The sequence below is a fragment of the Chelonia mydas genome, chromosome 6 (assembly GCF_015237465.2).
Source record: "Chelonia mydas isolate rCheMyd1 chromosome 6, rCheMyd1.pri.v2, whole genome shotgun sequence".
Lineage (NCBI taxonomy): Eukaryota > Metazoa > Chordata > Testudines > Cheloniidae > Chelonia > Chelonia mydas.
The window spans coordinates 122,400,673-122,427,276 of NC_051246.2; the positions used below are offsets into that span (position 1 = coordinate 122,400,673).

At 45.7% G+C, this 26,604-nt stretch overlaps 2 protein-coding genes across 7 annotated transcripts in view; one reads left to right on the forward strand and one right to left on the reverse strand.

Moving 5' to 3' along the window:
* Positions 1 to 58: 58 nt before the first annotated feature.
* CCDC198 (coiled-coil domain containing 198) lies at positions 59 to 26,325 on the forward strand. Of its 6 annotated transcripts, XM_043548301.1 has the most exons (7): positions 425 to 489; positions 4,238 to 4,400; positions 7,833 to 8,002; positions 11,136 to 11,222; positions 12,833 to 12,931; positions 14,371 to 14,554; positions 22,771 to 26,325. In XM_043548301.1, exons 3-7 carry the CDS (start codon positions 7,991 to 7,993, stop codon positions 23,016 to 23,018), a joined length of 630 nt encoding a protein of 209 aa, XP_043404236.1. In that variant the 5' UTR covers positions 425 to 489; positions 4,238 to 4,400; positions 7,833 to 7,990; the 3' UTR covers positions 23,019 to 26,325. The 6 variants fall into 6 exon arrangements, with proteins under 6 accessions (XP_007067861.2, XP_043404236.1, XP_043404235.1 ...); XM_007067799.3 differs by lacking the exon at positions 7,833 to 8,002 and having other exon boundaries at positions 59 to 489; positions 4,238 to 4,320; XM_043548300.1 differs by lacking the exon at positions 7,833 to 8,002.
* Positions 19,260 to 26,604, reverse strand: part of NAA30 (N-alpha-acetyltransferase 30, NatC catalytic subunit) — a 60,014-nt gene continuing 52,669 nt past the window's right edge. The window contains exon 5 of the mRNA XM_037901195.2: positions 19,260 to 19,739. Within this exon, the coding sequence (XP_037757123.1) occupies positions 19,716 to 19,739 (24 nt within the window). The 3' untranslated portion in view covers positions 19,260 to 19,715. The remainder of the gene's footprint in view (positions 19,740 to 26,604) is intronic.

The window sequence follows — 26,604 nt, forward strand, 5'->3', positions numbered from 1 at the left end:
TTTAACTGGGCTCACCAAATCTGGATTTAGGAAGGAAAGGCTTGGGGAGAAATAGCCATGGAAACTGGCTTACCAGACACCCAATCAGCTCTGTGTGTGTGTATGGTCAGGCAGACCGTGAAAGTTGCCCTGGAGGGAACCTGGGAGCTTTATAAACAGACATTGCCTTCAAAGGGAGCCAAAGACACAGACCAGTGCTACGGTCAAGTCCAGGAACTACTGCACAGAGTCTTGTCATTCTTTGAATGTTGTAACTCAGTAAAATGGGCCTGAGCTACTCCAGGACTCATCATAAGGTGACAAAAGTGGCACCAGTGCAAACCAAAGAGGAGGTGCCTCCTTCCCCTTGCACTGCTGCGGTATGTGGACTTCACAGCACCCTGGAAGAGAGAAGTTTGTGGTCATTTGCAGCCATGGAGGAGAGAAATCCAGTGTTTCAAAGGCAGCTTCCACCCCTAAGAGAAACTCTGTATGGCAGATGCTCCACAGGTAACCTGGCCATGGATAAGCAACTGCCCTTTCTAGGGTGCTTGGTTTGGCTGATTATTTGTTCTTCGTGTTTTCTGTTGCCACATAGATATATGGCTCAGCAGAAAAACATTGCATTTTAACTAACACAAATGGTAGAAAGCTGAAAGTTTCCCAAATGCAGTTGTGTGTGTGTGTGCATGTGTAGGTGTTATTCTAGGCATGTGTCTGTTTCTGACACTTCCTGTATATTACAGCATGGGGGGGGGGGGGGGAGGACATCATTTTTTTTAGCTTGTTTTAGAAAACTGTCTCAATTGTTTATTTACATCTCAAACAGCCCAGATCATGCTACCCTTGATTGCGAGAGTCATCCTTACACATGGAAGGCGTCCCATTGACCTTAACTTCAATGGGACTAGATGTGGAAGAGTTACAGGACAGGTCCTGAGGCGTACTTCTGGAGCGACCCCTTAATATGTTACTATACATCTCTACTATGCGTCTATAGTTATGTGATCCACACACAGCCCTGGGTTAAACCCAAAGAATTATTCATAGTTTGGACGAGGCGCTCAGCTGATGTAAATCAGAGCAGTAATAATAATATCGAGCTCTTACCTAGCGTTTTCCATCAGTAGATCTCACTGCACTTTACAGAAGAAGACGAGAAGCATCATGGAGCTCAACTGATTTAGACCAGCTGAGGATCTAGACCAGAGTATGGGACACAGGCGGGAAACTGGAAACATTGCTTTGAATAACCGAGTAATACAAACTGTAAGGGAACCACCCTACCGGTTTTACATAAATGAGTCTCCTTTGGCTTCAGTGGGTTATTCAAATGAGCAAATAGCTGCAGGATTAGGCCCTAGCGTGTTTCTAACAGTGAATTCCATTGGAAGACACTGGTGTAACATGGCTTGGCGGGATTGGATATTTCCCCCCTTCCATGCTACATATAGATAGTTACGCTAAGGGCACGAGAGGAAATGTACCGCTACCCTGATAGCAGCGACATTTCAAAAGCAGAAGGGGTCTGGGAATGAATACGGACGGGCTCTGGATATGCAGCATGACATTTGCAGCACTTAAATAACTACTCCGTTCAGCAAAGAGCTAACCATTTGTATTTAGCAAGCACATTTACAAAAAGTCATCTCTGGAAGTGTCATATTCCATTACATGTGCTGTTTTTGCTAATAAGAGCGGATCACATTTGAATGATGAATTAGCTGGAGCCACTGTCTAAACAAACAGATGTCTGCTACACAAAATGTTTTATTTCATTCACGGGGATTCATTTCAGCTTGTGTTAAGTTAAACTTTCTAAGAGCACGTTATTGAAGAGCAAAGGAGAAAACAAACAGTAGAATTTCTTAAATTTAGGCTGGGGCTTCGTATTACAGTCATGCATCAGGGTCCCATCCCAAATCAGGGCCCGGTTGTGCTAGGCATTGTACAGACCTTTCAGTCAGCCCCTACCCTAAACTGCTTAGAGTCGAAATAGACTTTGATTGTAAATTCTTTGGGGGCAGGGACCCTATTTCTGTCCTGAGCTTGTACAGCGCCTGTCATAAATATAAAGGGAAGGGTAAACCCCTTTAAAATCCCTCCTGGCCAGAGGAAAAACTCCTCTCACCTGTAAAGGGTTAAGAAGCTAAAGGTAACCTCGCTGGCACCTGACCAAAATGACCAATGAGGAGACAAGATACTTTCAAAAGCTGGGAGGAGGGAGAGAAACAAAGGGTCTCGGTCTGTCTATATGCTATTTCTGCCGGGGATAGACCAGGAATGGAGTCTTAGAACTTTTAGTAAGTAATCTAGCTAGGTATGTGTTAGATTATGATTTCTTTAAATGGCTGAGAAAAGAATTGTGCTGAATAGAATAACTATTTCTGTCTGTGTATCTTTTTTGTAACTTAAGGTTTTGCCTAGAGGGATTCTCTATGTTTTGAATCTAATTACCCTGTAAGGTATCTACTATCCTGATTTTACAGAGGGGATTTCTTTACTTCTATTTACTCCTATTTCTATTAAAAGTCTTCTTGTAAGAAAACTGAACGTTTTTTTCATTGTTCTCAGATCCAAGGGTTTGGGTCTATGGTCACCTATGCAAATTGGTGAGGCTTTTTACCAAACCTTGTCCAGGAAGTGGGGTGCAAGGTTTTGGGAAGTATTTGGGGGGAAAGACATTTCCAAACAGCTCTTCCCCAGTAACCAGTATTTGTTTGGTGGCGGTAGCGGCCAATCCAAGGACAAAGGGTGGAATATTTTGTACCTTGGGGAACTTTTTGACCTAAACTGGTAAAGATAAGCTTAGGAGGTTTTCATGCAGGTCCCCACATCTGTACCCTAGCGTTCAGAGTGGGGGAGGAACCTTGACAGCGCCTAACACAATGAGGTCCTGATTCATGACTGGCGCTCCTAGGTGCTACCTTGGTGACAGGGGATGGATCACTTGATGATTACCTGTTCTGTTCATTCCCTCTGAAGCACCTGGCATTGGCCACTGTTGAAAGACAGCATACTGGGCTAAATGGACCTTTGGTCTGACTCAGTATGGCCGTTCTTATGTACCTCAAGCCAAATAAATTATTAATAAAGGTGGGAGTGGAATGAGGGTCAGACAAAGGCGAAATGACTTATCCAACTTCATGCAGCAGGTCAGCTCAATATCAGATCTGGAACAGAACTCAGGTCCTCCTGAGTCCCATGCCGCTAACCCATCCACTGCGTCTAAGTCCTAGCCCTGAGTTTATGCGGCATCTAATATTTTAATATTTCACTGTCTTTGTATTTCTACTTCACCATCAGAAATTGTTTAGGCACTAACTAGCCCTATGGACTTAAGAACAGTAGTTTCTAAACAGCAGAGTTTCGCAATCTGAGTTATAAGCTGCTTTTCCCCCTATATACTTACTAGCTGCTAAATATTTTCTCTTGAAAAGTCAGCTATTTGGGATTTTTTCCACTAAAGTGTGAAATGTATTTAGATCAGCAAATGTCTCTAGCTCCTTACTTGTTAAACACTTGATAAAGCTTAATTCTGTGTTCAATAAATAAACATTGTATGTGTGTCCGGTAGAGCTGAGCTAGTCTTTTAATCAGAAGAATTCATCCTCTCTGTCAGACATGGAATATCTGTGAGCAGATCAATTTTCTCAAATGCATTTGTTCTTCAGAATAATCAGTAAGCCTCCTTGAGATTTTTCCTCTGTGGATTGAACACAGACCCTTCTCAGCGAGCATTTTCTTTTACTGGTGGGGGCTGACTTAATTCCAGCTGAAAACAATGGGAAGATTCCCTATACCTTCCCTGGGGGTGGGATAAAGTCCTAACTAGGTTGCGACTGGCCAGGTGAATCAGATGGCCTTGTTTCTATTCCCTGCGTGTAGAAGTCAAGCGCAGATACTCAAACATGTCCGTTTAAATGTCTGTTTTCCACATGTGATTTTCCATTTTTATCGGTGCCAGTAATAGCTGATAGCAAGAATGTCTGTGGAAAGCAAAGGACGTGAGCATGGATAAAGGGAATTCATTGACAGGTTTGAGCAAGTATCCAGGGAAGATTTTTTGCTGGTAGTCACTCAGCTCTTGTGTCCGGTGGACACATTTTTTTCCCATGTGCTGTTGTATTTTGGGAGCATGTTACACTATAACTAGAAGGTCATGAAGCTTTTGCGTAATAAAGCCTAATAGTTAATGATCAATTTGAGATTGTATTAAACCTGTTATTGGCTTCTTCTCCTTCTCTGTTCCTTTAAGTGCCCAGACCCATTTCTTTTGACATCATGATGGAAAAGAGAGAAACAAGTATTATTAAACAGCATCCACCTCGAAGACTCCAAGTAAGATGAATTTACAGAGCTACCTAAGGAGTTACTTGGATTTAATGGGAACATCCCATGTTAACTGTAAACATGCCCGGGTATGTCTTGTTCTTTTTGTAATCAGATAGAGTAAAGCCATCAGAATGAACTATATTGGTAAGAAATTATAGCTCTGCTGATCATTATTTCTCACTCACAATTATTTAAATGAAGGTATTTTGTGAAGAGAGTGGGTTGGATTTACACTCGTGTCACTCCATTTACATCAGTGGCCTTACTCCTGATTCACACCGTGTAAAAAGGAAGCAGTCCCAGCTTTTAAGAAATGCCAAACAGCCTGACTATATAAAAATAGGCTTCCTTTGTCTGTCTGTCTGTCTACCTGTCCTTCTGCAAGTCTGTGCACCACGGCCCTCTATTGGATGGCCTGTCAGAGCTGCTAGAGTGTGAGAGCTCAAGTCTCCTCCCAGTAGAGGAGCCAGAGCGAATAGAAACCCAATGCTACCCACTAATGTGCTTTTTTTCTAGCTCTCTTCTTAAATGGTCCCCCTCGTTGTAGTATCTGGGCAGCGCCCGGTCTTTAATGGACTTTATCCTCATCACACCCCGTGAGGCAGCCCTGTTTTACAGGTGGGGAACTGAGCTGCCAACGATTGGACAGCTTGCCTACGGTCAGACAGGAAATCTGGGCCAGAGCTGGGCATTGTAACCAGGTCTCCCCAGATCCATCCGAGTGCCTTAGCCACAGGTCCATCCTTCCTGCCTTCCACACGTTGACTAACTAGAGATTCGTGCAAATGCTAGACTGCTTTTAATGGCGAAAGATTCTTTTCGATGGGGGTAAGGAAGGTGCAGAGCTGCTGTTAAATTCAGTTTTCTACCAGGCCAAGTGCAGCTTCCAATGAAGACAGTTAAGAAGATCTGTTAAATTCTGAATTTCTGCCATCGAATAGCCGAGCACCGACTCTGTGTGTTGTTAGATTGATAGTTTGATTAAATCTTTATATCAAACTGGAAAATATTTTGCCTTTTGAAGAGCATGCTGGTTTTGGTATTTGACGGTAAACAATGAGATACTCAAAACACTTATTTTTATCATGTGGGCCTCAATCTCAAACACTCCATGGAGCTTTACTCAGGTGAGTCATCCCATTACAGTTATATTATCAAGTCAATGGGACAGCATGTGTAAGTCAAGTTATTCATAGATTTGAAGGCCAGAAAGGACCATTAGTTCATCTGGTCTGATCTCCTGTGTATCAGGCCTGTACATCTCACCCAGTTACCCTGGTATTGAGCCCATAATCTGGGTTTGGCTGAAGCATGTCTTCCAGAAAGGCATCTAGAAACAGGCCATTCAATTAGCATTTACATAGAAATATTCTACCTGCAGCATGCTCATCCTGGTCTTTAGCTTTAGAGATCCACCGACCTTGTATCCCCAGGAGAGAGCAGAGATTATGAGCTTTGTGAGCTGGCTAGGGGGAATCTCCAGCTGGCAGAGAACTGGGGTAACTGCTCCACATCACCCTCTCCCATAGATAGAGTGGAGTAGGTGGGTGTAGCTGGAGTGTCCCTGTGCTCTGGTAATCCCTAAGTAGCAGAATGGTCTCTTGGGTTCATAGGCAATGGAGTGCAATTTAGAGCAGCTTGGAGGTCGCTCTAAGTTGCACCAGGCAACTAGCCCCTGCCACCCCCAAGGTTAGGGAGTAGGTCCCACTCGAGTCCTGCACTGTTTGCATACTCCACCCTTTACTCTCTGGGCAACATCACTGCCAAAGGTTGGCATGTTTGTAAACTGTGAAGGAGCTTTCCCTTAAAGTGACAACAGTCATGCTCTGGAGCCAGACTACCCACAGATAGCTTTGTGGATGGCCCAAGAGCATTTGATTCATTCAGTCTTTAAGTGCCTAATAAATTTTCCTCCTTAGCTTCCCCTCCTCCCCCTCCCTCGTGAAAACCAGACTTTGAACAGGGTAAGTCTTAGGGAAAATGGCACCCTGGGCAAACTTGTATTTTGGCACCCCTGGTCCCTGCTGACTCCCTGGGTTCCACACCCAGTCCCCCAAGCCCTAACTGCCTCCCCTGGCCCCTCACCTATCCCCCCATTGCCTCTAGGCCCTACTGCCTTCCCCCCATTGCCCTGAGCTCCCTTCTGTGGCCTCACACTCCAGGCCTGTCCCGCTCCTTGCCTCTTGACCACAGCACCCCCCTGACCATGGCACCTTGGGTGGTCACCCACCCATAAGGCCAGCCCTGACTTAAAGGAGTATAATATTTTCCTAACTAATCCTCGCTTTGCTTGAGCAGTTTCTAACGGGCCAGGCTTGAATGAGTACCTAGCAGCAGCTGTGTTGGGCTGTAAAATCCCTGCCCTGCCAATATCTCTGATGATTACTTTCAGTCCTCTCTCTAGAGCCATGTCTGTGAGCCAGCGGGAAAGGAGAAGGGAAAATACCCATCCTGAGTGCAAGATCCAGCCTCTTATTAAACGGCCATCTAATGCTAACAGAGGGTTTTACAGAGTGGAACAATTAGGAACATAGGCACTGCCAGACTGGATAGGACCCCCGGTCCGTCTTGTCCAGTGCCCTGTCTCTGACAGTGGTCAGCACCAGGTGCTTCAGTGCAAGAAGGTGCAAGAACTCCACAGACGGCAGATGTGGAACAGCCTGCCCCCCATTGGATCAGAATGATACTTAATGTAAGGGGCAGATTATGCTCAAGGGTGTCAGAGCCTTCCCAAAAGTGGGGGGCCTGGGGAGTGGGGGCCTGTCCTTCCTCTTCCCCTGAGGCCCTGCCCCTCCCCCAGGAGGCCCCTCCTCTTACCCCCGAGGCCCCGCTCCTGGACAAGCCGCGGTGGGGTGGCACCAAAAGCAGCCCCCTGCCCATGTCCCCAGCCCCCGGACCTGCTGCCCAGGGTGGAGGGATTCAGGCTCCCCACAGCTGCCCGTGTGGCTCTTACCATGGCCAGGCTGTGGCTCTGAGCAGCCCCCAACCCCTGGCAGGAGCCGGGTCAGGGACAGAGCCACGTGGGCAGCTGTAGGGAGCCGGTGTGGAGTCGTGGACCCTCCACCTCCACCAGCCCTGGGCTGGGCAGGGAGCCGGGGGTGGGAATGGTGGAGGGTCCATGTGGCTCCCACAACTTCCTGGGTTCCCTGGCCGAGCTCCACCAGCTGCCTGCTGGCCTGGCTGGGGGGTGGATCCTGAGGGGGAAGAGAAGAGGAAGGAGGTGGGGTCTGCCCTGGAGAAAAGTGGACAGGTCAGGCCCATCCACTTTCAAAACTGGGAGGGCCCTGGCCCCCTGACCCACTCTGTTCCAGTGCCACTGATTATGCTACCTCTGCCTGCTGCAGGGTTCTTAACACCCTCCTCAGAAGTAGCTGCCATATTGGGAACATGGGTCTGATGCAGTAAGTTTAAAAACTATATGACCGTTGGTTAGCATATGAATATTGTTAATAGTGTTTATTACCTAGAGATTTTATTATTCCCCCCCTCCACCTCCATGCTTGTTCTAATGCCACTAGACACTGTCATCAAAATAGAACAGCAGTGTCCTTTCCTGGACAAACACTGTCAGTAATACATAACAAAATGGAGCAGGAAGATTCTCCCTTTTCAAGAGGTATTAGAAGATTCCAACTGTGATCTGGGTCCTGAGGAAGAATCTGTGAAATTTACAAAGATGCAAGAAGAGGTAAGATTTCCTTCCACTCAGCAAAACTGAACTTTAAAGCCTGAACCTTCTCCTTCCTCTTGGCCATAGTAGGATCAGCTAATAGATTAGTGAGTTTATCTGCCTGCCGCTAGTAACATTATATTCACTGCTATGGTGGCACTGGTGAAAGATTTACAGCCTGGACTATAATTCGTAGCTAGACAAGGTGGGTTAGGGTAATAGCTTTTATTAGATCAACTTCTGTTGGTGAGAGAGACAAGCTTTCAAGCTACACAGAGCTCTACTTCAGGTCTGACCTGTCTCTCTCACCAACAGAAGTTGGTCCAATAAAAGATATTAGAGAGGCAAGGGGAGGGAGCAAGGTGATATCCTGCGACCGACATAGCTGCAACTACACTGCATACCGTAATTTGTGGTGTTCGTTGCTGCCATCTAGTGTCATCTCTTAAATTAGTACAACTTCAGATTAGTTTTTCAGGCACTAAAGAAAATAGCGTAAATGGAGACACGAGGGGTGGGCGAGAAAAAAAGCCACAGGAAACTTTTTTATTAGGACAAATTTGTGAGAGGCAGGATTGCCCTGTGGTTAAGGCACTGGCTTGAGATTTAGGAGACCTGGGCTCAACTCCTGGCTCTTTGTGATCATTGGTAAGTCATCGTCGGCCCAGATCCTTCAAGGTACCTAACTCTCAGCTTGGCCTCAGGCCCCAATTCAGAAATGCACTTAAGCACATGTTTCAGTTCATCCCCGCGTTGGGCAATATTGAAGCATGTGCATAATTACTGTCCTGAATACACACGGTGGCTTTAATCTCTCTGGCCCCAGGCCTTAAAGGGTCCCATTGACGCACGTCAGGAGCAGCATAAGAGTCACAGAAAGGACCTCTGCCATATACCGTAGGAGGCTCAGAGGTTTATAGCAGCATTGCCACTGGTTCTAGGATGAGCTACCAAGAGTAGGAAGAATATTACTGGAAGAAGAAATGACCATTACAATCAGGTCTGCAAGACTGATCTGAAGCCCATCCAAAACAATAGAGATTTTCCCATTGACTGCTGTGGGCTTGGAATTGGGTCCTGAGTGTCTTTGTAGTGGGTTGTTTTTGTTTTGGCTCCATCCAACCTAACAATGCCAGTGAAAAAAGCAACAAGGACTGAACTCTGAATTTTCCTGTGTGCTTTAATTGATAACCTTTTTATGACTAAGTTACTACCTTTATTTCTTTGCAAATCAAGAAGTCCTTGCACTGATTCATTATATCTGGCTAAAGTACAGTCACAATTTAGGGCATGTTAGTACACCTGGAAGTTAATGTCCAGCATTAAGCATGAGTCCAGTCTTCTTCCCATTGACAAGATGCCTACTGGCTTTTATGGGAGCAGGATTGGGAACCTCAATGCCACAAACAGGTACCAGAGATTCCTCTATTACCCCTCTGCAGTTTTGCCCATTTTAAGCAGGTATCTTAATTCCTTAAAAAGAAACTCCAAACTCAGCTGTCTGTAAAGTGCTCTGCAGTTTTTAACCGTGATGGCAGCTATCAGTTCAAACACAACTGTATGGGACTTAGCTTTAATAAAAGATCTGAGACTACAGTTGCTTGGAAATTTTCCATCAATAGACATTTTGATGGGGAAAAAGAAGTCATGGAGAAATTTTCTGGGCAGCACTATTAAGAAATAAAAAGTGTGCTTTCATGTGAATAAAATGATCCTGATGAAGGACCTGATTTTGCGTCCCTCCCTCACCTCAAATAATACCTTATACCATGAGAAGTCCCACTGAATAAGGTCCTACTGAACATAAACATTAGCACAGAAGCAGTGTGCGTGATAGATATGGTAATTTCCCACCATATCATTGGGAGATCTTCCTGTATTAAGGCTGTGTGTTATTGTGGGCCAGGGATTGTCTAATTCCATGGGGGAGGGTTGCCACAACCCACCAAGAGCTAAGAAGATGTTGCGGGTAATTAGGCAAATTCACTCAGTTTGTGACACCTCCAGAGAGCTACCACCACTTAGAGAGGCTCACGTAAACTGGTTCAATCTGGATTCTCCAGAGACCAACAGACAAAGAAAGGACTTTGGGATAAATAGCCTGAGTTGAAATGAACTCTATGGCCATTTTTCAATGGACAGGAACTTCTGTCCAGCAGGGGCCCCAATCCTTCCTAGGAGGGGTTGGAAGGACCTTGGCCTCCTGAGGCCCCATGAGACTGATGGGTGACCTCAGGTAAGAGGTTAGCATTCATATAGGAACTCTGTTTTTAATGTTTTTGCTGTAGTGTTTACCCCTTAAGAATAAATGTGCTTGCTTAGAAAGAGCTGTGTGGAAACTCCTAGCAGGGGGCAATAACACTGTTAATAGCCTCTGAAGAAAAAGAAAAGCACAACACAAAGTGTCTAAGCCATCTGGCTTGCTGGGGATATCACAGTGTAGGCATGGAACCATGCAGCCTGCTATAACCCTGGTCAGGAGGGAGAGAGGGGTGGGTCTCTGCCCAAGAGACGTTACAGCTAGGAGCCTAGAGCGGAACACGGAGGGGAGTATAAGTGGAGGAGCCCTGAACTGTGACAGCATGGCCTAGCAGATAGGGCCATAGACTAGGATTCAGGAGAGTAGGTGTCTATTCTTGGCTCTGCCACTGATCTGCTGCATCACCTTGGGCAAGTCACTTCACCACTCCATGCCTCAGTTTCCCTTGAAGCCCTACATCTGTTTCAACTGTAAGCTCTTTGAGGCAGGGATTGTCTCTTGCTGTGTGTAAGTAAGGCACTATAGGCGCTACTGTGATACAAACACATGGTAATAAGAACAATCCATCAGAAAAGAAGCACGCATCTTTAAAGTTTAGATTGTGTTGCTGTAACGCAAACTCAGGTGTTTCTCCTCAGTTCTGTCAACTCACACTATGGCCCTCCATGAATAAATGCCAACAGATGCTGAGATCCAAAGAGATATTGGAGTATTTATTAAGGATGCTCCACACCCATCCCCCCAGGCCCTAACTGCCTCCCCTGACCCCTCACCTATCCCCCCATTGCCCCTGCCTAGGGGCAATGGGGCCTAGGAGTTAATGTCTGGCTTTTATGTTTTATGATCGCATGGCATGAGGAACGCTGACTGTTAGAAATATTGGACTTGCAGAAGCTGGAACCCGCTGACCTTCCACAAGTAATCACTTCTGAAAAGCTCCTCAGCCAGCAGGAAGGGGCAGCAGCCCGAAAAGCAAAGGTGGGTGTTCCCACAATACAGGTAAAACTGGCACAGTCGCACCATTACCTTGCACAGCATGCTGGGAAATTCAAGTAGCCCGCAGCTTTCCAGACATGTGCTTTGATCATTTACAGGGCTTGGTCTAAAGCCCACTGAAGTCAGTGCGAGTCTTCCACTGACTTCAAAGGGCTTTAGATCAAGTCCATAGTCAGCCACTTCCCACCAGGCACGCTGTGCCCCTCTCTCTCGCTAGTCACTTCTGAGAGGTCTCATTTTAAGGCCAAATAGTCTTCTCTATTACGCTCACATAACCCCATCAAAGCCAACATGGTTGCACCCATGCAAGTGAGAACAGACCATGTGGTTGTTTATCCCAGGTGTTCTCAGCTTCGGCCAGCCGAGAGCTGCACTGGTGAGCAGACTGGCTACAACAATGTGTATATGGGAGGGAAGGGGAGGGGGGCAGAAATCTGACATGTGAAAAATGTTTGACCAGCTCTTTTGGGAAGTTGTCTGGGGCCAGAGTGTTCCATTTAGGGCTGGATCCTGGTTACATCGAAGTCAAAAGTTAACTTCCTTTGTACTCTGGGGGCAGTAGTTTTAGGCCTCTTACTGGTGCAAAATAAGAGATTGCAGCCTCCCTCATCTTTAATTTTGAGCAGCCTGGCAGATGGGATCTAGCTAAAGCAATTGCAGTGTAGCATCAGTAAGCCAAGGGGTCAAAACGACATTCACTAATATGGAGCCCCAGTTGAGGCTCAGATCCTCAGACGTACTTAGGTGCCTCACTCCCATTGATTTCGTCAGGAGTTAGACATCAAAAGTATTCAGGTGGTCTGGATGTTAGGGCCTGATGTTCAGAAGTGCTTTCAGCACCTGGCTTCCCGCAGCAGGCAAACCACATTCTCTGTGTGCGGTAATTGTCCTCACAGTGCTAGGGTGAGATTGCACAGGGTTTTACAGCTGGTAGAGTTCCTTTGGTTTTAACCGCTCAATGGGCTTTTTGCTAATCGACTTTAGTGAGTGCTGCCGATGCCCAGAATCTTTCAAAAAAATTGGCTGTCTCCAGGTGAGCATTCAGGAATGTGCCTCGTGGGAGGTGCAGCTTTCCGCTTAATATACTCCGTAAAAATCAGAGCCATAGCACAACCGCTAGTGATAGTTATCTAGCAGAGCAAGAGGAGAACAGTGAGAATGCAGTATTCTCAACCCCAGTCACTCACAAATGATGAGCCACGCCCCCCCAATATGAGATTTTTAAAATCTCATTATTTAAAAGTCCATAATCCGGGGGCTCTTCTAATTTTTCACCAGCTGTTGGCCAATTTGGGAGTCACATTTTTAAACTTCTCTGCAACCAGGAGGGCCAAAAACGGTTTGGGGTTGTTTTTTTTTTTTTTTAAATGTAAACTGAGATTTTTAAGTAATTACCTGATCCCAAGAGTTGGAGCTTTAAGAAAAACACCAAATATTGAGAGACTTGCAATAACATTGACAGAGTTGGCAACAGAACTCTGTACCTGGTAAGCGGCCTCTTCATGCATTGAGGGGAATGGGGTTGGATTTTATAGCTGTGAGCCAGTGAGTTTGTTTCAAGCATTGCATTTTTTTTTTAAATACTGTGCAAGGAGCTGGAGAAGCGAGTGCAAACTGCAAAATATACGTCTGGAAGACGACAGCACTTACACAAGCTGCAGATGTTAGAAATGAACCGCAAGCGAGAAGAGGTAAAGCCACAATCTTGTTGGGTTTTGAAGATGTTTGAAAGAGGGAACTGGAATGATAAAATCCATGCTTGGGTGAACTCAGCCAGTAGGTCTGGTGGTCCAGCTGCTGTTGCATCTGGATTCAGATCAGGAAGGGAGATGCTCAGACTCATTTCTCTACCTGGCTGGGTTCTATATTACCAGCCTTTGTCTTCATTGTCTCTCTTGTGGCTGCTCCTTTGTCCTCATCTTTGTATTTGAATTTCCTCACTCTGTAGTGGTTGCCATTGTGCCACCCAGTACTCAACTGGAAAAGTGAAATGAATGATTTTCTGATGACATCCAAGCCATGTACTGAATCACAGAGACAGTGGGAACTGGCACCTTGCCTTAGAAACCATCCATGGTGCCTGAAGAGCAGTTCTCTGGGCCCCGTTCTCCTCTGTTATAGTGTCATCCATTGACTCCAGTGGGACTGGATTGATGTAACTAATTATTTGACCTTCAGTATGTGTATCTGTTGATGCTTTGGAGAACAAAAGCCTTGTGTTCATCTCAGAACTTACACTGTGTCCCTCTGCCAGTGGGGAGCATGCTGGCTTACGTGTATTATGTCCCCCACTAGTTGTCCCTCTGAGGGCCCGCTGTGGTAGCAGCTGCTAGAGTTATTCCAATGGCTCAAGTGATAGTGGCATATGAAGTGCTGGAGATCTCACCTTCAGTCCTGCCTGGTGGATGTTGTTTTATATGCCCTTTTCCTCCCTCTCCTCAAGGCAGAGTCAGGCCTTATGAGAGACAGTGTTTCTCAGTGGGCAGAGCACTGGACGGAGTGAGGAGACCTGGGTTTTTTTCCTAGCTCTGCTGGATGACCTTGGGCACATGCTTTCAGTTTCCTATCTGTAAAATGGGGATAATGAGAGTTTGTAAAGCATTTCAAGACCTTCAGAAGAAAGGTGCTAGACAAGAGCTTGGTTTTCTGTATTTTTCGTAAATTACATGGTGGGAATGAGGCCAAGAATATCAATATGGGGGGGGGGGGAAGGAAGCACAGATCTTAGTATTTTTATTCAGATGGTCACTGGACTCAGATAACAGTTGAATCTAATATCTGTTATTTCCTGGAAAAGCTGAGCAATTATTCCTAATTTGAAATATTTGACCACTGTCTGTGGATGACCTGAGTGTGACGGGTTCCCCACTCCCCTCAGGCTGGTGGGTCAGTGAGCTCAGTGATACCCCAGTTTCAGATGGCCCCCCGGGGGGGAACCCATTACACTGAGAACTCAGCCATATTTGCAATCTGACAGGGCCTGATTCTGCAAACTTGTATTTGAGCTCGTAAAATTATTCAAGTGCCTATTTGTTTGCAGAATTAGGACGTAAGCCTAAAGGAATGCTGAGTTTAGATGTTAAACCCTTGGAAAACGAGTTACCTATTTACTCCTCTATTGCTCATACAGATGAATCATTTACAAAGCCAGGAGGAACTGCAGAGAAGTCTCCACAGGGAGGAAAAAATCAACAAACAAAAAACAAGGGAGCTCAAGGCTAAGAAAGTCCTCAAAAATCTTCAGAGAAACAATTGCTCTGAAGGTGAAGACCTTGTCCCCATTGAGCATGATCAAACTTTTAATGGAGACCATGGTAAGTAGAGTCATTTTCCCATGAGATGTAAACTTATTTGATGTTTGGAAGTTTCACTTTATGCAAGCCAGTGACTGGGGGCCCTAAACCCCTGCAACTGTTCAATCTCCTGGAATGCACCCTACATGTTGTAAAGATGGAGTTCAGAAGGGCCTTCAGGAAGCAGAATTAAATATGGCAGCATTGCAATAAGTCAGGGAGCCTCATAGGGAGGAATCTCTGTACCTTCTTAGTTAGTGGCTTCTGAGTACATAAGAGCAACCACAACTCTGGGCCCAAGTTTAGGACCTATTTAGTTCTCTGCCTGGCCTCCTCTTTCACATATGCGAGGAAAAGCAGCCTGACTGTGACCCCACACTGTCTGTCTCCCTTTACAAAAACATTCCACAGTAAGGATCCAAAATACTCTGGAGCAAATCTTCAGCTCCATTGCCCCTTTCTGCCACTCTGGCGATATGAAGGGGCCATAAAGTTACGCTAACTGGGCAGCGGAGATTCTGTTCCCCCTTCCCCTGCACCCCGAACCTCTGCCATATTGGTATGCGGTGGGCATTCATGGGGAATCACTGGAGTCCTGCTGTGTTCCAGTGGTCCTCAGCACTGCCCCTGGGGACCCGTAACAAGCTGCTACGTGTTAGAGGGGCCTCAGAACTACTCTAACTTGTAAACAGGAGGGGCAATACCAGTCAGCATCACCTCCAAGGGATCAGAAAGTGCAAAACCAGCATGCAGCCCACTCTGCCCCCTCCTCTTGGGTCCCGCACTGACTCCAGCTTGGCCAGAGCCAGGGACTGGGCCCTACGTCTCTCGGCACTGACACTGTGGGATTGGTGTCTATCCCTGTAGCATGCATGACTCTTAGGCGGTATTAGAGTGTTTACTTTCTAAGAGTTACCAATGACTAATTAAGACATGCCCAGTTAATTTGGCCACCAACTTGAGTTACTATGGCTGTTTCTTCATTGTAACACACAGACATTTATATCAGGAAAAACAAAGCAAAATACCTGCCCACCATAATAGAAAAGGACTGATTTCCCTGCATGCCACTGGGCCGAGTTCATCCCTGGTGCCAGTACATGGACCTGCACTATGTAAAACTCCTCTATGGTTGCAATAATTAGCATACTGTAGAACAGAGATTCTCAAACTGTGGTCCATGGACCACCAGTGGTCCACAAGCTCCATTCAGGTGGTCCGTGGATAGTTTTCTCTAAAGTGCGTGTCTGGGCGGCTGCACATGAGAGAATGATGGGCCACCCACCTAATTAGTGGAGTCGCGCAGGAGCCTGGAGAAGATGCACATGTAAGGTGGGGTGGTGGCCTTCGGGGGGAAGAGAGGTTAGGTGGGAGGGGGCAGTGGAGTGAGAAGAGGGGGTGGGGGAATTTGGGATGTGCAGGGCTGAGGCGGCCAGAGAAAGAGGCGACTTTCCCCAGCTTCAGGGCTGTGGCTGCCATGGAGAGATGGCCCTCCTTCCTGCCTCAGCTCTGTGGCTGCTGTGGCAGGGGAGAGACCCACCTCCTTCCCAGTCCCAGCTTAGGAGCTGCCATGGTGGGGGAGAGACCCACCTCCTTCCCAGCTCCAGCTCGGGGGCTGCCGTGGCAGGGGAGAGATCCACCTCTTTCCCAGTCCCAGCTCGGGGGCTGCCACGGTGGGGGAGAGACAGCACATCCATCGCATTAGAAAGGTAAGACTACGGATATTAAAATATGAGTTGTGTGCTTTTATCTGCAGACCAAAAAAATGTTAATTATTATTAACTTTTTTTTCATAGAGTGCTTTTATCCAAAGCGCTTTACAATAATTAGCTAATGGTACAAACAACATTTGGAAAGATCATTAAGTAGTCCAAGACCCTCAGCAATTTTCAAGTAGCCCGCGAAAAAAAAAAGTTTGAGAACTACTGCTCGTAGAAGAGGGGACTCAAGGCTGGTTCACTCCCTTGTTGTGGAACTTGGTATAGCAGGCTCTCCTTCCCCCTCCCCCCGCCTCCAGCCAGGTCACTTATAGCTTCCCCGTAGCCCCTTCAGGGTAACCGAAAGTCCAACAAACAGTCTCAAGCCAAGTCTTCGGCCGGAGTTCTGAAACAGCATTTGTTTCACCTCTGGTCCCTGGGATCTTTGCATTCCCTTTTCCAGTGGCTGGTGGGGAGCCCAGGTCCTCCAGCAACGTTTTTGGGTTCAAAAAAGAACTAGATAAATTCATGGAGGATCGGTCTATCAATGGCTATTAGACAGGATGGGCAGGGATGGTGTCCCTAGCCTCTGCCAGAAGCTGGGAATGGGCGACAAGGGATGGATCACTTGATGATTCCCTGTTCTGTTCATTCCCTCTGGGGCACCTGGCACTGGCCACTGTCGGAAGACAGGATACTGGGCTAGATGGACCTTTGGTCTGACCCAGTACAGCCGTTCTCATGTTCTCCCTCTTCTCTGAGCTCCAGCCCAGGGCCCTTTGAGAAAATAAATGCAAAAAGGAGGAGACAGACAAGGGGCCTGATCCTGTACCTGTTTGGGGCAGGCTTTTCCAGCTCTCTGAACTTTCTCTGCCCCATGCTGACTGGCTGTTTGCTTCAACCTTCCCCCTCGTCCTCTGTGTCACCCCACGCCTGCCCCTCTTACCCTCCTCTTCCCTGCCCTGTCCCCCTCACCCACTTTCCTTCACTGTCTCCTCTCCCTTCCCTTTTCTGTCCATTTAGCTGATCCTCTCCTAAATATATGCACATAAAGGAAACAAAATGAGAGAAAACCCCCCATAGAACTGACATGACATTTGCTGCCATCACATTGTTTACATTGTGTGTCCTACCCCTTCCCCCAGCCTCCGGCTGTCTATATGGTAATCTCTTTGGGGCAGCGTCTGTCTCTTTGTTGCCTTTGTGCAGCACCTAGCACAATGCAGTCTGGGGCCATGCCTCGGGCTCCTAGGCTCTGCGATAATACAAGTACCAAACAGTTGCTCTTTGCTAGGTCTCTGGATTCTCTCGCTGATGCAGTGAAGCAATCAGAACACCCAAAGCTTGTCCATCTAACAATAAGATTGTGAAGGGTTAGCAGAGAGAATGGCAGCAAGAGAGCTGGCCTCCGGACATCTTCTGCTCCTTTCCTTCAGCCTCTTCTGAAGCCCCCCCATGACCAATTTGGGCTGTGTTCCTGCCTGGGAGCTTATCCGTGTTCTCATTGCCTACTGCCATGCAGCACATAGCCACTTGTGATGTGTAGAGAACCCCACTGGATGCCTGCTATGAAGATGACCTTTTGGGGGTTGGACTATTGACTCCCTGATGGGGATTTTTCCTGTGCTTGCTGTAGAATAGTGACGCACTAGTCCACACACAGCCTTATAGCAGGCTCCCCTCATCTAGCGCCCTTTGCTGAGAGCCCTTAGCGGCCTGCCTCTTTTTGACTCAGCCCTCTGGCCGAGTCACTCCACCCATTCTGGGGTAACAGAAATGCCAACAAACAATAGTCCTGTGACCTCAAGCTGAGTCTTTGGGTCCAAGTCCTGACTCAACAGGCCTTCCACCGCTGGCCTCAGGGTCTATACATCACCTTTTCTGGTGGCTGGTAGGGGAACCCAGGCCCGCCCCCTCCTCTGGGTTCAAGTCCAGGGACCCTGTAGGCAGCAGGCAAAGCCATCTGCCTGCGGGTTGGCTTTTGCTCAGCCCCATCTCAGGAGTCTCCTTCCCCTCTGCTGTCCAATCCCCTCAGGGCTGCGTGAACTCTCTCCTGAAGCTCTTCTCTCCATTTGAGCTCCCCCAGCCTCTCATGCTCAGTGGTTTCCAATCATTAGCCAAGGCTGCCTGATCTCCAGCCAGTTAGGATCAGCTGGAATGGTAGCCAATCACTGACCATCACAGGCAAGGGTGAGTCTGAGTCTCCTTAAGGGGCCAGCCAGCCTGTGACATTATCTTGTACATCAACATTGCCCTTCTCTTGCTCCCAGTCTGAGCCTGAGCTACACAGCTCTCTTGGCAAAGGCTTCAATTTGCGCAAGAAGTGTTTGGAAAGCTGCCAGCACCCACTTGAATACCAGTGATTGGTTGTCTCTGGCCCATGTACATGTGTAGTTGGCCACCCTTGCCAGCTACAACCCCTTCTCGCTGACTCATCTAAGCTCTCCCAGAGTCATTTCTTCAGCAGCTGCCTTCTTGCCCCTGGCTCCATTGGTGAATGTAGAGGAAATCAAGGGTTTGGGGCTTGGGATGGCCCACAGCAGCATAACTCTGGTCTTTATACAAGACCAGCAGGCTGGGCCCATGTGAAGAGAGAAGCCAAGATACACACATATTGAGGAGGGGAAAAGAAAGCTCATGGCAAGAACGGTATGTGTAACTGTGACGGGTTCAATCTAAATGGAAAAGCACCAGGTTTAAGATGGATTCCAGTACCAGATGACATGGTCACATGTCCTGTAAGACCCCAAGCCTTCATTCTTCCTGGCCTGACTCACAGGAAGGCTTGCAAGTAAACAGAGCCATCTACAGTCAATTGTCCTGGTTAATGGGAGCCATCAAGATTCCAAACCACCATCAATGGCCCACACTTTGCATAATTACAATAGGACCTCAGAGTTATATTTCGTATTTCTAGTTTCAGATACAAGAATGATCCATTCATACAAATAGGATGAGCACACTCAGTAGATTATAAGCTTTGTAATGATACCTTACAAGAGACCTTTTGCATGGAGCATATTCCAGTTACATTATATTCACACTCATTAGCATATTTTCATAAAATCATATGAAGTGCAACGTCACAGTAACATGTAATGCTTTTGCTTCCTTAGCCTCGCTGGGGAAGAGAAAGGAGCAAAAGCAGCAATAAGTTAGACTTCTAGGAAAACATTGTGGGCATAACAAAAAAAAAGGGGCTCCCAGAAATTCTGCTTATGTTTTCAACACCATAGTTGTCCACATTTCAGACAAGTCTGTCCAGTTTGTACTCACGTACTGTCCAGTTTGTACTCCTTAGCAATGGGACGGTGTCACGGGGCGCTGTCCTCATCACTAGACAGGTGCCTCCTCCTGGTCATGCTGGGGATCAGCTCGAGGCCAACACTCACATCTGCCCACCGGCACTCTGTCTCTGCTCCTACCCACGGCTCCTCTCTCGGCTCCCAGAACCGCAGCATCCTCTTTGCGATTCAGCCCTCCAGCTAGGTCATCATCTCTGTTTCTGCCTTCTGGGGGGGAAGGGGGGAAGAAGAGAAAGGGAGGGGGTAACGTGCATATCACTGTCCTATTGCCCAACCACTTTCCCAGTGGCGAGAGTGGCGGGGGGTGGAGAAAACCTGGCCCTGCTCAGCCACTACTCCAGCCCCCAAACCAGGGATTTTGTAAATAGCAGCCTCTTGCAGCTCCTCTGTAACCTCTGTCAATGTGGCTCTGTTTCCCTGGGCCACTTCCCCATGGCCCCAGCACCTTCTTCACCCTCACCTCAGGGCCCTCAGCTGCTCAGTCCTAGGAGCCAGTCACTGCTCTGTCCAAGGTGCTTCTAGTTCCCTCAGTCCTCCAGGGGTGCAGTCCTTACTCCCTGGGCTCCTCGCAGCAACTGACCCTACTTTGCTCTGCAGCTCCCTTTTATCTGAGCCTGCCGGGCCTGGATGTCTCCCTGCAATTCCCGCCTGATTGGCTGTGTTTCACGCAGCCTCTCTGGGTCCCTTGGAGGATTCCCCTCCATTGCTTCTTCCGGGACAGGGCATGAGAAACCCCATCTATGCCGGTGTGGGGTAGGTACCCCATCACAGATGGGTATAGCTTTTGGTGTGTAGGTGCGTGAGGGTCTCCGTGGATGAATGGCTCTGTCTGTAGAGTTGGAGTGCCAAGGTCCAGGCTCCACTTTCATCCTATGTGAGCCCTCAGCACAGGCTTCTGCTGGCCATCTGCATAGGGCTGAATTTCACCTTAGCCTCATGCCCTGGATGAAAGTGAGTGTGAATCTGAGATCAGATTCAGGACCACTATCTCTAGGGGAAGAACCCCAAAGACTCAGGAGTCCTGCCGGACCAGAGCGGAAGGGGACTCGCAGCTGAATACTGCTGGCAAAAGATATTTTAATTAGATAGCTGCACTAAAGCCACCTTCAAAAGGCAACCTATTGTCCTAAAGAAACCCTTTAAAGTGCACCCTGTGGTTTCTGGTACACTTTGGTTAAACCTTTAATTACAGGCTCTCTCTAGTAGATGCCCAGTTTTTACTGATTGGTTGGATGGTCATGCAAGGCACATTCTACTGTATAGGCATATTAATGTAGAACAAAGATCACTGCATTCACAGGTCATGCCAGGACCACATTGCTCAGAGAGTGTGCTAAAAATAACACAAGCTGCAATTTGGATAGCTAGGAGAGTGCAACCTGCCTCCTGATGGAATACCTTAAACTAAGCCCTTGCGACTGAAGGCCTGGAGTCAGCCAAGGACAGCAAACCCTGAAGTGATGCTGTTCCACAGAGAGGCCTTTGAGACTGAGGCGAATCTGATTCCTTTTGATGAAGAGTTTGTGCGGATGGCTCTGCTCATTCCATGTACATGTGTCCCTTGGTAGAACTCAATATAGCAGTGACTCCGCCATGGCCTACCTGTCAGATGCATTGTAGTCAGCCGTCGATTACGCTATACATGTGGGACAGCCCTAGCAATTAATACAAATTCGCGGTGGAGCGGGCTCCTCTCCCTCTCATTCATTTGATGAAGAACTCATTCTGAACTGCTTCTCTGAGCCCTTTAACTCTGTTTATGTTTTTTTCACAGTACTCAAGGGCTGATTCAGATCTCACTTGTCAATGGCATAAATCCAGAGTAATTTCAATGAAGTTAATGTAGATATACAAGTGTGAGATGTGAATCAGGTGTAACACCGACGGCAGACAGGAGCGAACCTGGGACTTCGGGAGCGAAATGCATGAGCCTCTACTGCATGAGCTAACAGCCCCATGGCCCTTAGCTAAACCATTACTAAACCATGCTGCCTCTTATCACACCATATATTTAATAATTATGCACCTAAAAATATAGAGCTCAACCCTGCCTGGTGTTCAGCACTCTGGCCTCAGCCTGCAAAGTATATAGGAACTTGGGCTTGACTTCACTGCAGCTAGTCATGTGCATGAAGTTAAGCATGTACTTAACTATTTTGCTGGATCAGGGCCAGCGTGCTCCACAGCTTTTGGGGCCAGTTCACACCACTTATGGAAAAAGGTTCTGAGACTGAACAAATGTTGTACATAAAAGTATAAAATCTCCCCCCTTTATCACTAAATATAAAAACAATATTTGGTTTAAAATTTGGAAACAGCATAATAAATAGAGGTGGGTGACATTTTTTGGTCAAAACTTTTCAGCGAAAAATGCAGATTCAGTGACCTTGAAACATTTTGTAAATTCATGTCCATTTGCTGAATTGTTCATTTAAAATAGTCTGGCAACATCAGACCATTTCATTTGGTCATTTTCAACTTTTTGATTTTTCGGTTCAAAAGGACTTTTTATTTCAAATTTTCCTTTAATTTTATTTTTTAAAAATCCAAAAACCAATTGAAAATGGTTGAAATCAAAATGAAATGTTTTGATTTTGTTGAGACAAAAGGTTTCATGTGTCTGGAATAAAAAAAAGTCAATGTTTGAATTCACCAACATTTTTTTAAAAATTTTGTTTTCAGTCTGACCTGAAACATTTTGTAAAAACTTTTCAGAGTTGCCAATGAACCAAAAAAATCTATTCTTCAACCAGCTCTAATAATAAACATGGCATTCTAGTACTGGAGTTATTCCAGAATGTATCTGTTGTGCCTTGTGCTCTTTACACAACAACAATATGAAGAAAGCACAATGGGCACATTTGTATTCAAATAATCATTTTTACTAAATATTTATGAACATTCAGAACCTAACTACATACAGATGGCCACATTAGCTGGTTTCTGTTGGCTTCTTGAACATAAAACATGGTGAGCACCATTAGAAGGCTCATAAACTATTTAAAGGGACATTATCCTTTTCCTATATGCTACAGCATCTAACACTTAACAGTCTGAGAATCTTTTTTACATAAGGAGAGAAAAGAAAAATAATAGTTTGCTCTGCACAAATTTTGGAATTGGGCCCTAGGTTCCTCTGATGTGATTCCACCAACCCTCAGTAAGTCCTTGATAACCCCTCTGCAATTGGGTGTGCAACCCAGAATAATTAAGAAGATGGTTTTCTTGTTTTTAGGAAATACGTGGGATGGAGAATTCTTGGAGCCACACGAGATGGCTGAATCCTATCCCAGTCAGAGCAGTAAAGTGGAAATGTGGTTCGTAAAGCATCAGGATCCAAGAGATCTATTCTGGGACAGCTCTAGCACTGATTCAGATGACTGGAAAAGAGAAGAGAGAAAGCTGGGTCACAAACCTGCACTAGTGAGAACCAAGACAGAGAGAATCCCTCTGTTTGATGAGTTCTTTGATAAGGAATTCTAACTGCAAACGATCCGGATGGGACTGGAGTCATGCACTGAAAAAACTCAGCTCTCTGATTATGCTTTAAACCCACTGGATGGATAGACTGATGCTGTTAAGAATTACTTCTTTTGTGAAGTAAATAGTTTGTGCAAGTATGAAGAAATACAAAGGAACACTGCAGATACGGATATGACTAAACCCATTTATCTTTGCAGGTCTCGAAGGGCCACCATTGTGAAGGTGCATCTGCTTTGTGGAAAGATATAATGAGAAATTCAGGGGAATATACAACAATATACTGGAACTGAAATTATTTATCATGCAGCTGTTTTAACGCAGCTAAGATGGGGGTACATAGGGGAATGCCACTGAACAAGAAATAAAGGGTAACATTAGTCCTACACTCCTGAGACAGGCAAAATGCCTATTGATTTTGGCAGGAGTTTTGTTGAGTTTGGATTGTAGGATCAGACGACGCAACTCTTAGGAGAATTACTCCCTCCTCTTGTCTCGTCCCCCTGCTCACCTTATTACCTTTGCTCTGCCATCTTCTCTTTTAAGAGCCTCTTTGGGGGAGAAACATCTTCAAGGTAGCTCATAGGTCCTAGCCTGGCACATCCTCACCCTTTTGTCCTATTGAAATTTACGTGTACCTAAGCACACGCACAAGAGGAATTGTGGAACTAACAAAACACCTGCCTTACCTTGCCTTTCAGTCACACTTTGACCTCTCCGTCCTCCTGTCAGTATGTCATCTAATTAGCACAAGATCTGCAAGTGACCTTTGGTTGGCTTCTGACTGCACTTATACCAGCATAACTTAGTTGACTTCAGTAAAACTACTCCTGATTTATAAAGATATCAGGGCACAGTTGGGCCTGTTGCCACCATCTGTCTATAAAGAACCTAGCAACAAATAGTAAATAAAGATAATTGATCTTAAACCCACATTCCTTTCCCTCAATATTCAACCTCTTTTATCCTTCAAATTAGGACATTTATTGCCTATATACTTAGACAGCCCCATCGTTGTAATGCTGAGCAACTCACAAACAATGAATTTAGCTCACAGCATCCTTGTTAGGTAGCTCAGTATTACAATTCCCATTTTACAGATGTGGACTCATATAGAGAAATATTATGGTTGGGATTTTCATAGAAGGCTAGGGGAGTTAGATACCCACCGCCAACTGTATTTCATTGGGATTTGGGTCTTTAACTCCCTTAGGCTCTTTTCAAATTCCCAGCCTAAGTGGCTTGGCCAGGGTCAGAAAGTCTGTAGCGGAGACTAGATTTGAATCCAGATATCCTGAGTTCCAGTTAAGAGTCTTAACTGTAGGCTTGTACTTCCTTATCCCCTCTATCCATGCATGTAACTGCCATGTAATGAGGTGGACTAGATTGTCACAATGGTTCCTTCTGGCTTTATAATCTATGAATTTTTGCATCTCTGCCTGCTTCAACCATGAGAAAATAACTGACACTGTCCCAAAAGTTCAGACTAGGTACAGTGATTTCATGACAAAACCCCTACAAAGCAAACTGAAACAAAATCAAATCAAATGTTAAAATTAAACCAAAAAAAGAGATTAATTTTGAGAAGACAACAATGTAAATAGTAAAGGTAGCTAATGACTAATGACTGTTTTACTTGGATTCTATGTTTTAAAATAAATACCTCTGTGAACGCTTTCCAGATCTCACTTAACCACCATGAATAGGAAAATATTGTGAAAGCTTTATTAGGTATAGAGAAAAGTCAATGGTTTAATGGGATGGAACAATTAACCTGGCACTGGGCTATACATCTGTCCTCTGAATCATTCCACATATTTCCCTCTTGTGTTCCCATCTGTCAACAATTAAGCTATAATTGGTGGAAATGCAATTTATCCTAGACAGTGCTGATTAGTTTAGCGATAGTTGGGTTGCAAGCATATGGAAACACTGCACACGAATAAGAATATGTGGAATAATCAGCCCTTGTCACCTGTTTTATAGGAAGGAAAGATAGGTAACATTAATGAATCAAAATGATTATGTCTGACATACACTTATCTATGGGAAAATGTTTGCTGTTTTTCTTGCAGTTCAGAGTTCTTTGATGCCAATAATGACAAATTTCAAATGTATTGATTTATTCTAAACAATTGTAACCTGTACAGACGCAGACTACAACTCATTTTTACTCTGATACTTTCTAACACTGGAAATTAAAATGCTTTCCTTTCTGTTGAGCCTGGAATTTAGTCTCCTACACACACACACACACACACACATACACCAGCTGTAGCTCCACAAAAGAATTTTGATTGTAGTGGTTATCTTTGGAGAGCCACGGATTTCAGATGGTGGCTACCTTCCTATAATTTTAACGGTATGTCATTATGATTGGCTATTTATACTGGGTGAAATTCACCCCAAAGAGAGGGGTAGATTTCACCTAGTAAGAACATCCACACACAACACCAGTACATAACACTGGCCAATTTTGCCTTCTATTTGGCAAACCCTGATTCATTATAATTCTAATGCAACAGAAACCCTCATATCTGCTTTAGGAGACATAACTCCACTCAGGCCTTAACATAATGGAAGAAGTGTCATCAGGAGCATGCATAACTTTGGGAGCTGTCTGTAGTTTAGTGACTAGTACGAGCTCATCTGTTTTTCAGTGCTCTGTCACTTATGTGTTTATCAATGTCGCAGTGCAATAATGGGGTATTTTTAAAAGTGGAACTAGATTTCAATTCTGGAGGACATTTTCTACCAGTTCTTAAGAATGTTAAAGCTCAAGTGCAACCCTAACATGAAAATCTGATGTAAGCACAGGTTTATTCAATGGTAAAAAGCTGTGTTAATGTAGAGTTAAGATTGCTTGGTGGTATGTCGTCCCATTGCACAACACTGAGTTGAGCAAAACTCAAACTTCTGATAACCAGGAAATGGAGAATTAAGGTTGCCCATGCAACCTTAACTCTGCTCTTGTTCAGCAATGTCCCAATACACCCTGTGACCACACCTATCTTTACTCTGCCAGCCCCATTCATGCTTACCCACAAAATCCCATGTAACACTATTAAAGGACAAAAATGAAAAAAAAAATTGGCAGTACTAACTTGTTTGTGTCGGGGTATAAAAATGTATCTCAAAGAAAGTATCTTTGTCTGGTCTAGAGAGGAATGGTCTAGAGTGAAAGTCCTGACATTCACTGAGGTGGTCCACTGTTATGGACATACATGTATTAGTGGTCCGGTAGAGTCTGTGGGATACTAGTACTGTGCTTCATCGACAATAAACCTGGCTGGGTGCCTTTGTCCCTTAACGAATCTTGTAGTCATTGGGTGGTTCATTTGAGCTCTGCCGTGCCAGCTGTCTGCGCAGGCCTGGGGCGGCACACAGAGGGAACACACACATGCAGCCAAACATCTATCAACATCTAACCACATATATCAATGTTTCTATTGTTGTTACTTCCCTCCTCTTATAACCTGACTCACATCCAGGGCCTGGAGTGAAGGACAACTATGTGACAGTGGAAAAGTTCTGGGGTGCAAGAGGTTGGGCCCCACTGGCAGAGTTGGGGGGGTGCCATGTCTCCCTC